Source organism: Saccostrea cucullata, unplaced genomic scaffold (genome assembly GCF_032062105.1).
Source record: "Saccostrea cucullata isolate Sc308-1 unplaced genomic scaffold, CSIRO_AGI_Scuc_v1 ctg476, whole genome shotgun sequence".
NCBI classification, from domain to species: Eukaryota; Metazoa; Mollusca; class Bivalvia; order Ostreida; family Ostreidae; genus Saccostrea; species Saccostrea cuccullata.
The window spans coordinates 113,544-125,346 of NW_026928220.1; the positions used below are offsets into that span (position 1 = coordinate 113,544).

General features: G+C 34.0%; 1 protein-coding gene and 1 long non-coding RNA gene across 12 annotated transcripts in view; one reads left to right on the forward strand and one right to left on the reverse strand.

The window, feature by feature from the left end:
- Window positions 1-625: 625 nt before the first annotated feature.
- LOC134276811 (uncharacterized) lies at window positions 626-3,578 on the reverse strand. The gene is made up of 3 exons (XR_009994121.1): window positions 3,541-3,578; window positions 976-1,069; window positions 626-804 (listed from the first exon to the last, which is right to left on the reverse strand). It is a non-coding gene; the product is annotated as an uncharacterized LOC134276811 (long non-coding RNA).
- A 78-nt stretch (window positions 3,579-3,656) lies between these two features.
- Window positions 3,657-11,803, forward strand: part of LOC134276809 (rootletin-like) — a 153,772-nt gene continuing 145,625 nt past the window's right edge. For 6 of the 11 annotated variants that reach the window (XM_062759093.1, XM_062759095.1, XM_062759096.1 and 3 more), the window contains exons 1-4: window positions 3,658-3,870; window positions 9,556-9,687; window positions 11,195-11,272; window positions 11,544-11,690. In XM_062759093.1, the coding sequence (XP_062615077.1) occupies window positions 3,763-3,870; window positions 9,556-9,687; window positions 11,195-11,272; window positions 11,544-11,690 (465 nt within the window). In that variant the 5' untranslated portion in view covers window positions 3,658-3,762. The other 5 variants (XM_062759091.1, XM_062759092.1, XM_062759099.1 and 2 more) reach the window with 4 other exon arrangements.

Below are 11,803 nucleotides of genomic sequence, written 5' to 3' on the forward strand. Positions count from 1 at the left end.
TGTTGACAACGCTGAAGCATGACCTTGTCAGCAAATACAATTTATCATTGAGTCAAATGCTGACTGACGGTTTTCATACTAATTGTAAGTTCATTATTTATACACTGAATTGACGACGGATTTTTCTGTTACTTCTTGATCATGACAAGGAGCATTTGACCGGTCGAATTTCACTCCTCCAATGTATATTTCAACAGTGACTGAAAGTTTTGTATTGTTTTAAATTTCAGAATAGCTAATCCATATCCTTCCTTCATCTTACGCTCGGTCATCAACAAAAACACGTGTACTACAAAGTTGCTATTAACAGGATGCTGAAGTTAATTCTTCATTGATAATATCTCTCCTTGGAGACAAGGTACTAACTAGTATTCTGTTGGAATTGTAATGAGCACTAGCTGGGCTCCTTAATTAGCCGACCCGTTTTTATCCGCCTTAGCTTCAGTATGTGGAGAAGAAAAATCACTTTTCATTGCCCTTCATTCAGTATTCAGATACAGCGTATGTCGACAATTTTTTTTTTCAATAAACAATTTTTATTTAATTCCTATCGACACGTTACATGCCTTATACCCCCTTGATCCAGATATAATTAAAATATCGAAGACATTCGTATGATATTTATTTGGTTGTCTACTGGCTATATACGTTAATTTCCAACTAACAACTAAACCAGGATAACTTCAACTTCTCCGTAGTCCTCTTTCCTTATCTATATTATATATGTGTAACTTTCCACTTTCAACTGATCAGCTGCATATGCTGTGTATGTCTCTTAGCTGATTTGATAGACAAGAACATGCTCTAAAAACAACATTTTTAAAGGCGCTAGACTAGTTACTGATACACTTACAAACAAGCACAAAAATAAATATTGTACAGTAACGATGACTTATACAGAGATAAAGTAAAAGTACGTAATCTAGCTATAAATCCATTTAAACAAAATAATTTGTTAGCAGTTCAAACACAGACCTCGAGTTCTAGTTAAACATAGAGGTGGGATCCGCTGTCGTGGAGTGGTAAACATTCCCTGTCGACCGTGTGCTATTTGTCGTGATTGGAAAAACTGAAAAAAAAAATCCGTACATGTAGATAGTTCACTACGTATAAGAAAAATGGCCTAACTTTGGGTATGAAAATTATCAGTCACCACTTAACTTAATTATAGAATGTATTGCCGACAAGATTGATGTATCGACCATAGAATTTGCAATATGTTGACTGTTGATATCCTTGTTTTATTAACTTGTTTGTCAATAGCTTTGACCTTTTAATTTACAAATTGTTCGTGCGTAGAGCAGGCTCTTCCGTATCGAATTTTGTGTATTCTAATGCATGGCGGGGATTTTAATTCAACAAATAAATCCAGATAATCACAAAAAGATGCAAAAGTACTTATTATTATTTAAAACACATGAGACAAGTGTATTTTTATGGACATGTAAAATTATTATTGAAACTAACGTGTTAGATATTGTTCTGTTACAAGAGTCCATAGCTTTTATTTTTCAATAAATATATAACATGTAAGCGAGATTCATTCAGCATGTTTTTAAATAATATTCATATAGATCTACAGGAATTCTCTAAAATCATTTACAGCATGAATTTGATTTAGTTTACCCAACTTCATGGAATCCGTTCTTCAAGGGAAATAACTCTTGTTTTAGGAGCACTATACAATGGCAGCGGGCAAAGAGGAATAACTCCAGTCTTCGGTGGAATTTGTAACCAATATCAATTTATTATATATATGGCATAATACCTATTTTTGTACTATGATATCAATATAATTAAATGACATTTGTGCGTTTAGAAAAGCATTTAGCTGAGTTAATGTGTATTATTAATCGGAGTTAATCTCGCTTTTATCTCGCGCAATCACAAGGTCGGCTGCTGTGACTAATGTGCAGAAATTCCATGTGGCGGGATGATGCATTAACACAACAAGCGAAGGGTGAGTGCTTTGTTTCTACTTAATACACCTATATAACCTTGCTAACAACATTTATTGTGCTAATGTTCAGTATTTTACACATGTGAAACAGTCACACGGATTCCTGGAGCTGTTCGGCTCAGATGTGTCGAGTAGTTCCAAAAGTTGCATGTTGATTGCCAGAAGTTATAAATAGCATCTCTCTAAAATCGGTGTTGTAAGATTCCATGTTGAAATTAATGTTTTTATGCTATAGAATCAATTGGTGCTAGGGACTTAAAGTGGAAATGGTTTGGTACGAAGTTTGGAAGTTTTCTTGATACCGCGCCAGAATCTGTTTTCAATACCGTTTCTTTCTCTGGCGTTCTTGAATTCTTTGTTGATCTGCGAAATCTCTTTCAATGATTACGTTTTACTAGACATCGGTAACTGTTGGAAACAAATTGATTTACAATTATGTTTCTGCAGGCTGCTAGGGAACTATCAAGAATTCTCTAAGAGTTTCAATTAAGTGTGTTGAAGGGGAACAATTTTAAAAAGAGTTTTGATAGAGGGTGGGGCTGTAGAGAATCCTGATGGCAAGGGGTGAAGAGTCTTCATACCCCCACCCCTCCCTCACCATGTTTTAGTAAAGAACAATAGAGAAATTTGCTGGTAGCTATTAAGGTGGATTATTAATAAGGCCCAAGCCCCCCTCCTTTAATTTCCCTCTTTAAAAACACACTGTGCATTACAATCTCCCACTGCTTTTAATTGAGTAAGGGAGGGTAGAGGTGTCTATGAATACACTCACATATTTGGTCTTTCTTTTTGTTAATTTTTGCTTCATGTATTATATGTTCTCAAAGATATCAAATAATCCTTGAAAATGCCTAATTAATTCACTTTTGGTTAATGTATGTAAGAGAAATGTTCAGCTGGAAAAAACGAGTGTACTAGCTAATAAAACAAACACATCCATTATTTTCCTACTTACAGGTGACTTAGGTGTGATCATGTACTTTGTCAGACACGAGGTTTACATAAATACATGTTTTACCAACCCAAACATCGGTAGCTTCTACATATAAATTACATGTACTTGGAGGTTATCATGTTTATATTGGATGTGAATAATCAGACTTACTTTCTTTTTTCTATTGACACAATTAACATGATTATTATGGGATGATTAATACAAGAAAGTAATTTTATTTGATGTGTATAAAAATCTTTTGAAAGTTTAGCAAAATTATTGGAAGTTCGTCGTTTCAACGCTTATTGGCAGTCAACCTTTTGAACATGATCATGATGATGAACATTTAAGAACATGATAAAGGAAAATAATTTCAAATTTTGAAAGAAATAATTTCAAATGCAGTTAGTTGTTTTATTTTGAATTACTAGTACATGTAATTTTTTTAATTAATAAAGGCACTGTAATCATTTGTAACTCTCAAGCTGTTTCATAATTAACCAACATGATACATGATGTGGCTTAATTATGATAAAGATTCTAAAATCTGGAAGCAGACACTTTCAAAAACTCTATTAATTTTAAAAGCATTACATCTCAACATGTGATGTTTGTTGTCTAATAATTAAAAATCAGTTGTAATTACCCCTGATGTAGACATTCAGGCCCCCATGCTTCTCCCCCAGTATTACTTCAGAGCTGTACATTAATTTTCTGGCAACCCCCCAAAGCCCCCCTCAAACCTTAAGCAAATGCAGAATTCTCTCCTCAGTAACATCAGAGAACTGTTGTAGTGTAGACCTGTGTCTCCTTCCTCTGCCGAGGTTAATTAATTAACTGAAGGGGTTAATTAATTTAATTAATTAAAATGGAATCGTGTCATTCTGTTAATTATACAGATAATCCGTTAATCCCTCCGTCACGGAATCCGTGTCACCTACCTGTGTATTCCACGTTAGGGCACCTCATTAAAATCGTAAGTAACTTATTTTTATTAATGAATTATTTTTTCATAAATTTAGAGAGTATGGTTTAGTTGTGGTTTTATGATTGACTTCTTTCTTATTGATTCACAACAATTAACCCTATTAATTAGGCTATGAATTTTGAACAATACTTTGTGTAATTAATTGTTGTAAAGGAGAGGACGATCTAAGTTTTAAGAACTTGTGTTCAAGCCTTTTGTTGTAGCATCTAAACAATAAGATATGTTCAAATCAACACTTAACCCAAAAATGATGTTAAGACTGAAATACATTTATTCATTTACTTATATATATCAATTATGTACTGTGTGTAGATTGTAATTATCATGATGATTATATAGTTGCATAATTAAGATGACAGATTTGACATACTTTAGTCATACTCTAAATCTACAGATGATGTTTTCATTCCGTCAAAAGAAGGATGCAGTTTTCATTGTCTATGAGATATATGTCTTTTGACTTCAATAAACTGAACTGAAAATAATTCAAGAATGAAAACTTTTTATCGTAAATAGTTTTCCCAACTAGGGAATACATATTGGTCTCAGTATGGCTGTTTGTCTATCACAAAATTATTTTCTGGCTATTACGGTATAAATTTATAACTTTATTAACACTGTTTTGAAAAGATACAAACCTGAGTGTGCTGACACACATTGTTTGTGTGTTTGTATGTGTGTCAAGATCGTTGGAGGTCATAATTGAAAGGTCAAGGCAATGAGAGATTTAGATCTCTTGAGACTTTTAATTAAGCCAATGATTGTATATCAACTTTAATACAGATATTATTAAAAATGACCTTATTAAATGTATATTAAGAACTTAATTAGCTCAACATGTACAAGATCATATTTGAAAGTTAAAGGTCATGATATGAGTTTCTGAGATCAGTCTGAGTCACAATTTTGGAGTCTGATTTGAAAAAAATTTCAAACTTGAGAATGAAGTTGATGCCTTTTCTGGCTTTTCATTTAAAATGTGAAGACCTTGTTCTAGGTCACTCAGTAAATGTTATAAGGACAAGATGTGTTTGTGAAACACTGATGCCCCCGTAGGCAACATAGGGTTTCTCAAACATGTCAAATGCAGATCAAATATGTTGGTACCTAAAGTAAGGCCTTTTCACAAGAAATAAAAATGTGAAATATAAAAGTCTTGCGCCACCTGTTCAAAGGATATGACGAATGTTAACGTTTTTGAAGGTACGACAAACTCCAGAGTCAAGGTCAAAGGTACAAGGTTTTTAGTTTCTAAAGAAAGGTCTTTTCTCAAAGATTACATATGAAAATGCTGACCCTTACCATTCAAAAGGTTAATGGCCAAGGTTAAAGTTTGTAAAAAGTAGGTCTAACTTCAAGGTCAAGGTCAAAGGGTCAAAGTTGTTGATATCCAATGCAAGGTCTTCTCACAAGGATTACATTTTTAGCTCACCTGAGCCGAAGGCTCAAGTGAGCTTTTCTGATCACATTTTGTCTAGCTGTCTGTCTGTCTGTCTGTCCGTCTGTCTGTCTGTCTGTAAACTTTTAACATTTTCGACTTCTTCTCAAGAACCGCTTGGCCAATTTCAACCAAACTTGCCACAAAGCATCCATGGGTGAAGGGGATTTAAGTTTGTTCAAATGAAGGGCCAGGCCCTCATTCAAGGGGAGATAATTGGGATTAATGAAAATTTGGTGGTATGTTTTAAAAATCTTCTTCTCAAGAACCACTGTGCCAGGAAAGATGAAACTTATGGGGAAACATCCTCAGGTAGTGAAGATTCAAGTTTGTTCAAATCATGACCCCCGGGGGTAGGGCGGGGCCACAATGGCCGACCAAAGTTTTACATAGAAATATATAGGAAAATTCTTTAAAAATCTTCTTCTCAAGAATAACAAGGCCATAATTGCTCATATTCATATGGAAGCATCCTCAGGTAATGTAGATTTAAATTTGTTCAGATCATGACCCCCGGGGATAGGGCGGGGCCACAATGGCCGACTAAAATTTTACATAGAAATATATAGGAAAATTCTTTAAAAATCTTCATCTCAAGAATAACAAGGCCATAATTAATCCTATTTATATGAAAGCATCCTCAGGTAGTGTAGATTCAAGTTTGTTCAAATCATGACCCTCGGGGGTAGGACGAAGCCACAATGGCCAACCAAAGTTTTACATTGACATATATAGGAAAATTCTTTAAAAATCATCTTCTCAAGAATAGCAAAACTATGATTGGTCATGGGACTACTTTTGGATTTAAACTTTTCAATAATAAACCAAATTCTACTTTGTCCTAGCCACAGTGCTCAGGTGAGCGATGTGGCCCATGGGCCTCTTGTTGAAGTAGAAAAGCCCTAGCCCTTACCATTCAAAAGTTATGGCTAAGGTTAAAGTTTTTTCGTAAGTACAGAAATGTCCAAGGTCAAGGTCAGAATTGTTGGTTTCAAATCAAAGGTCTTGCCACAAAGAATTGATATTTGAAATATGAAATTCCTAGTATCTAATGTTTAAAATTAGGGCCAAAGTAAAAGTTCTTAATATCCAATGAAGTGACTTCTCACAAGAATTACATATGTGAAGAATAAAAGCCCTAGCCCATTCTGTTTAAAAGTTATGGTTAAGGTTAAACTATTTTAATAAGTACAGAAAGCTCCAAGGTCAAAGTCAAAAGGCCAAAGTTGCTAGTACTTAATGAAAGGTTTTGCCACAAAGAATACATATATGAAGCATAAAAGTCCTGGCATCTAACTTTTCAAAAGATATGGCCAAAGTAAAAGTTTGGAATTTTTGTGTAAAAGACGGTCAAACTCAGAGGTCAAGGTCAAAGGGTCATATCTGGTGTTACCCAAAGAAAGGTCTTGTTTCAAGGAATACTTATGTGAAATATGAAAGTCATAGCTCCCCTAAATCAAAAGTTATGGGCAAGGTAAAGTTTTTGCGGACAAACAGACAGGTGGACAGACAGAGAGACAGCTAGACAGATGGACAGACACAAAAAAAACTATATACCCCCAAAACTTCTTTTAAGGGGGCATAAACATTATAATAACCAGTGGCCACAAATTTAAATGTTTAATATTAAAAGATTTCTGTAAATTAGAAAAAGCACTAAGTGGGCAGAATCTTTGTAGAACTTTGGTTGAGCTAGGTATTAGTAACCTTCATTTGAAGGACCTATGGTGACAAAGAGTTGTTTGCTGAACACGCTGAAAGCTTCTTATGATGCAGCATGTTTTCTGTCTGAATCAGAACACAGCATGATGCACCTAATGATACAACACATTTGTGTTTATATCAAGATGTTATCTTGACATTTATAACTTACCAATATTTGTGAATCAGCATTTAGAATACATGTACCATGTGTTGGTGTATTATTCAGTTGGATGAAAGATTGTCAAAATGGTCACAATCTCTTTACATGTAAGCAATCAGCAGAGAAAAATTTTAATTTGACAAAACAATTGTTATAAAATGTACAAGCAATTGGTTTGATACAAAATTAAGCACTTATAAATTTGAGGAATTATATTTTTAATAAAATATTTTCTCATAGAAAACACTTTAAATAAATATGCATGCAGATAAAGAAGTGGATGAAATTTTTATCTATGGAATGGTTATAAATAAGTCTTTAAAATCTTGAGAGGTTGAAAAAATACTTTAAAAAAAAATTCAAGTTATTTTGATAAATAATCTTTCCTCATATCTATGAAGACAAATTAATAGAATTTTTGGCAGAATACCCTGTTTTAATGCCTGGTTTGTTCCTTGGAGTGTGGGTTGTACAAAGTTCATTTGGTTAAATGATCACTTTGCCAAAACAAACCTCTTGTCTTAAAGCTTACATTCCAGCTTAGTTTTAGATAGATGCAAATACCGTATAATCCCTATTAACCGCCCCTGCCCCTATAAGCGCCCCCTTAGGTCTTTTACAATTGTCAGGAAATGAGGGCCCCCTGTACAGTGATTAAAATCAACCAAGAATCGTATCAAAATATTGAAGAAAGTGAAAATGAAACTTGTCTATTATCCAATTTTTCAGTGGAAAATGAATAATTTAAAATAATTTGGTGGATTATCTTCACTTGAAGTAAAGTTCGACATTATTGAAGTGGTTCTTTGTTTTTAATTTTTTTTCGAAAGATTTTTTAAAAGTTAAAATATGACATTAAATATCATAAGAGTACCAAAAAAAATTAGCGCCCGGGGCGGTAGGGCGGTAGTTAAGATTTGGCAGATATAATGCAGAAAAAATGTGTTATTTTAAAGATTATGACAGATTTATTACGTTTGTCTTTTATGAACTTGCAATAGTTAAAAAGTAGCTAGTAGCTCTTTTGAGCAGAAATAAGTTGTTTTATGAATACGTGGATCCTTGTTTTTGAGCCTTGTAGCATTTTCAATTTCCTGACCTCTCTAAAATAACTGAACCAATTTAAGCATATAGCATGTATTGGTGAAGAGGAATAAAAATTGGGAATTTCATGTCTCATTCCCACCTCACAACCCCAGGGTATGAAGAATGAGGCTAAAACTAAAAAATAAAATCATGATGTTTTTAACACCTGGAAGTGCATGTACACGACAGCACATGAACTCTTTGCTTGAATATGAATGAGCCAACTTCAGTTGGTGAAATTCATGATTTCCTACAACCACTCGGCTCAGGAATCTAGAAGTGGACTATGGGCCTCTTGTTATGATAATCATTCTAAAAAAAATCAGATGTATGTTCAGAATATAATTAGTTGGCATTTAGTAATAAAAGAAAACTCTGAAAGTCTTCTCACTAATGGAAATGAGTAGTATGTATGTCTGAATATGATAAAATAATGAACAATTGCTCAGTCTTTTACCATAAATGTAAAATTCCTGTCCTCTGGATGGGTTCCACATTTAGGCCCCAGGAATTAGTGTGAGAGCTATGAATTGACATCTGAAGAGGTCACTTTCAGAAATATGTTAAAAAATATTCCTCTCTATACTCAAATACATGTATTGCAAGGTAACATCATCCTTATTATAGGAAGTTAGCCCTCTGTCAGAATTTTGAAATTTTTATGTACAAATCCAATAGGTTCAGGGTTGCAGGGGCCCATTTTACAAAGACCTAATGCAACTATGACCAAAATTTCAAAATCTGCTTATAAATTTTTTATTTACATTACATTTATAGTAAAATTAATATAGTTTTGAAACATTTTTTTAAGGAATGTATAGTAAAATATTTTTTCACTGACAAATTCAAACAAAATGATTAATTTTGCAAAATTTTAAAAACAATTGGATCATCTAGTCTCAGTTATAAGTTCTTTTATTTTACGGGCCACAGGATTTTGACAAGTTGCAATTCATTATACTGTAGAACTCCTATTTCACTACACCCTGTATTGCACCCTGGTCAATACAATACATTAGATTTTCAGAGTATATGTTGGATTTGATCTAAACATTATTGAGCAAATTATTTCTTTGCAGAATGAGGTAGCATAGTGTTGTAAAATAGAATGGAACAACTTACAGGTGCTTGAATTATTTAGGTTCAAAGGTGATATGAAAAACCTGGCTCTCCATAGACACATTCCATTGGTATATAAATAAAAGGTCAAATTCAATTGCTGCAAAAACTAGCAGGCCTATGTTTAGTAAGTTGATCTATTCAGATGAATGATTTTTTTTTGTAGATTGAGAAACTTAGAAACAGAGACTATGCAGTGCCAGACATAGACAATGGTTTGAGGTGGATAGAACGTGAACAGGGCAGGGACAGGATGGAGGGAAGCAGTGGGACTGGCCAATCAAAACAGTTATCTACTGTAAGTCTAGCCAATCAAAACAGTTATCTACTGTAAGTCTGTCTTACATTCACCAATCAAAACAGTTGTCCACTGTAAGTCTGACCTACACTAGCCAATCAAAACTGTTGTCTACTATAAGTCTGTCTTACATTCACCAAACAAAACAGTTGACTAAGTACTGTAAGTCTGATAATATTGACAAATCAGAAGTTATCTACTGTTAGTCGGTATAATACTAGCCAACCAAAACAGTTATTTACTGTCAGTCTGGCCAATCAAAATAGTTACTGTAAACCAACTTTTATTCGCGTGCGAGAAATTTTCACGAAGTTTGCGAGAGCCTCGTCATCGCAAATATTTCTCGCTGTGAATGGGTCCTGAAAGTCACTGTTGTATTAACAACAGATTCAAAAAAGGTTTGATCACGAAAATTTACCCCCTGTAAATAGCAAAATAAAGTTGTCGCGAATAAAAGTTGGTTTACAGTATCTACTGGAAAGTCTGGCCAATCAAAATAATTGTCTACTGTAAAGTCTGGCCAATCAAAAAAGTTGTCTACTTTAAGTCTGGCCAATCAAAACAGTTGTCTACTGTAAGTTTGTCCACAACTGACCAATCAAAACAGATATCTACTGTAGGTCAATCTAACACTAGCCAATCAAAACAGCTATGTACTGTGACTCTGGCCAATGGAGAAAGTTATTTACAGTGTGTCTGTCTAACACAAGCCAATCAAAACAGTTATATACTTTTGTTAGTCAGTATAACCCTGGCCAATCAAATCAGTTATCTAGAGATAAGTGATGTAAGTCAATCTAACATAAGCCTACAAAACAGTCAGTCTTACCTTAGTCCACAGGTACCTGACATTACTTATATTTCTTTTAATACAAACTAAAGGTACTGTGAGCAATGGGCTCACTAAATGATACCCCCCGCCTCCCATATGTATAATTGACAGTGTCCATGTTTTGCTATGGGAAACCCAAAATATTTGTCAGATCAAAAAGTAAAATAGGAGGTGTACAATGGCAATATGTAATAAAGATTCTGTGAAAGTTTCATCAAATTTCATTCAGTGGTATAAGAGGAGTTGCGGATAAGAGATGGGTACCCCAAAGTGTAACAGATGGACGGACGGACGTACAGACGGACGGACAGACGTAATTAACGATTACTATATACCCTCCCGCTTTTCAAGCGGGGGGGTATAAAAATATAGAATCTTCACCACTACCTAATAATAAACATATTATCTGTTAAATGCGAGACATTTATTTTAATGTAAATCAACATTCAGTAGAACTGTTTCATACAAAGTATTCATTGAATGTTCATGTAACCCCCCCCCCCCCCAAAAAAAAAAAAATCATACATGTAGTTAGATGATAAACATAAATATCTTAGATAATTATTATATGCCTTGAGATGATTCCCAAGTGATTAATACACTTAAATTAGAAAAAAAAGAACCAAAAGTACATGAAATATCTATTGTAATAATAAGTTTTGAGATGTTCTGTAGGTGATTGGTACACTGGAACTGGAGCTCAGAAAACTACAACAGTCAAACGAGAGTCTGGTACAGGAGAACATCAGTCAGGTACGGCAACCAGTTTATCTGTGATAATTGTCTGTCAAATAGAATCACCGGTAATTCATTGAAAAATATTCCAAAAAAGAGGTTTTAAATTGGAAATGTACAAAAAATTGTCCCATACATTTGGAGGTCACTTTAGGTCAAATATATTTTTTAAAAATTAAAAATCCTATTTAAATGCACCTTGTTGGTATCAAAAATTTAATTCCTTTGGGAGGGGGCATAATAATCACCAGATACTTAAATGGATGATTGAACTTGATTCCTTTTTTAGCACCAGAGTATCAAGGCCCTGGAACAGAGGCTGAAGCCCCTTAATGAGAAAAACAGGAAGTTTCTGGAGAAAAACGTGGAGCTGACTACCTTAACTAGAAATCTAAAGGACCAAATACACAGTACAACAGAGGAAAATAAAAAACTGGTAAGTACAGCTGACAAACTTAACTAGAAATCCGAAGGACCAACTATACAGTACAGCAGATGACAATAAAAAACTGGTAAATATAGTTGGTGGCCTTAAAGCTGAACACGACT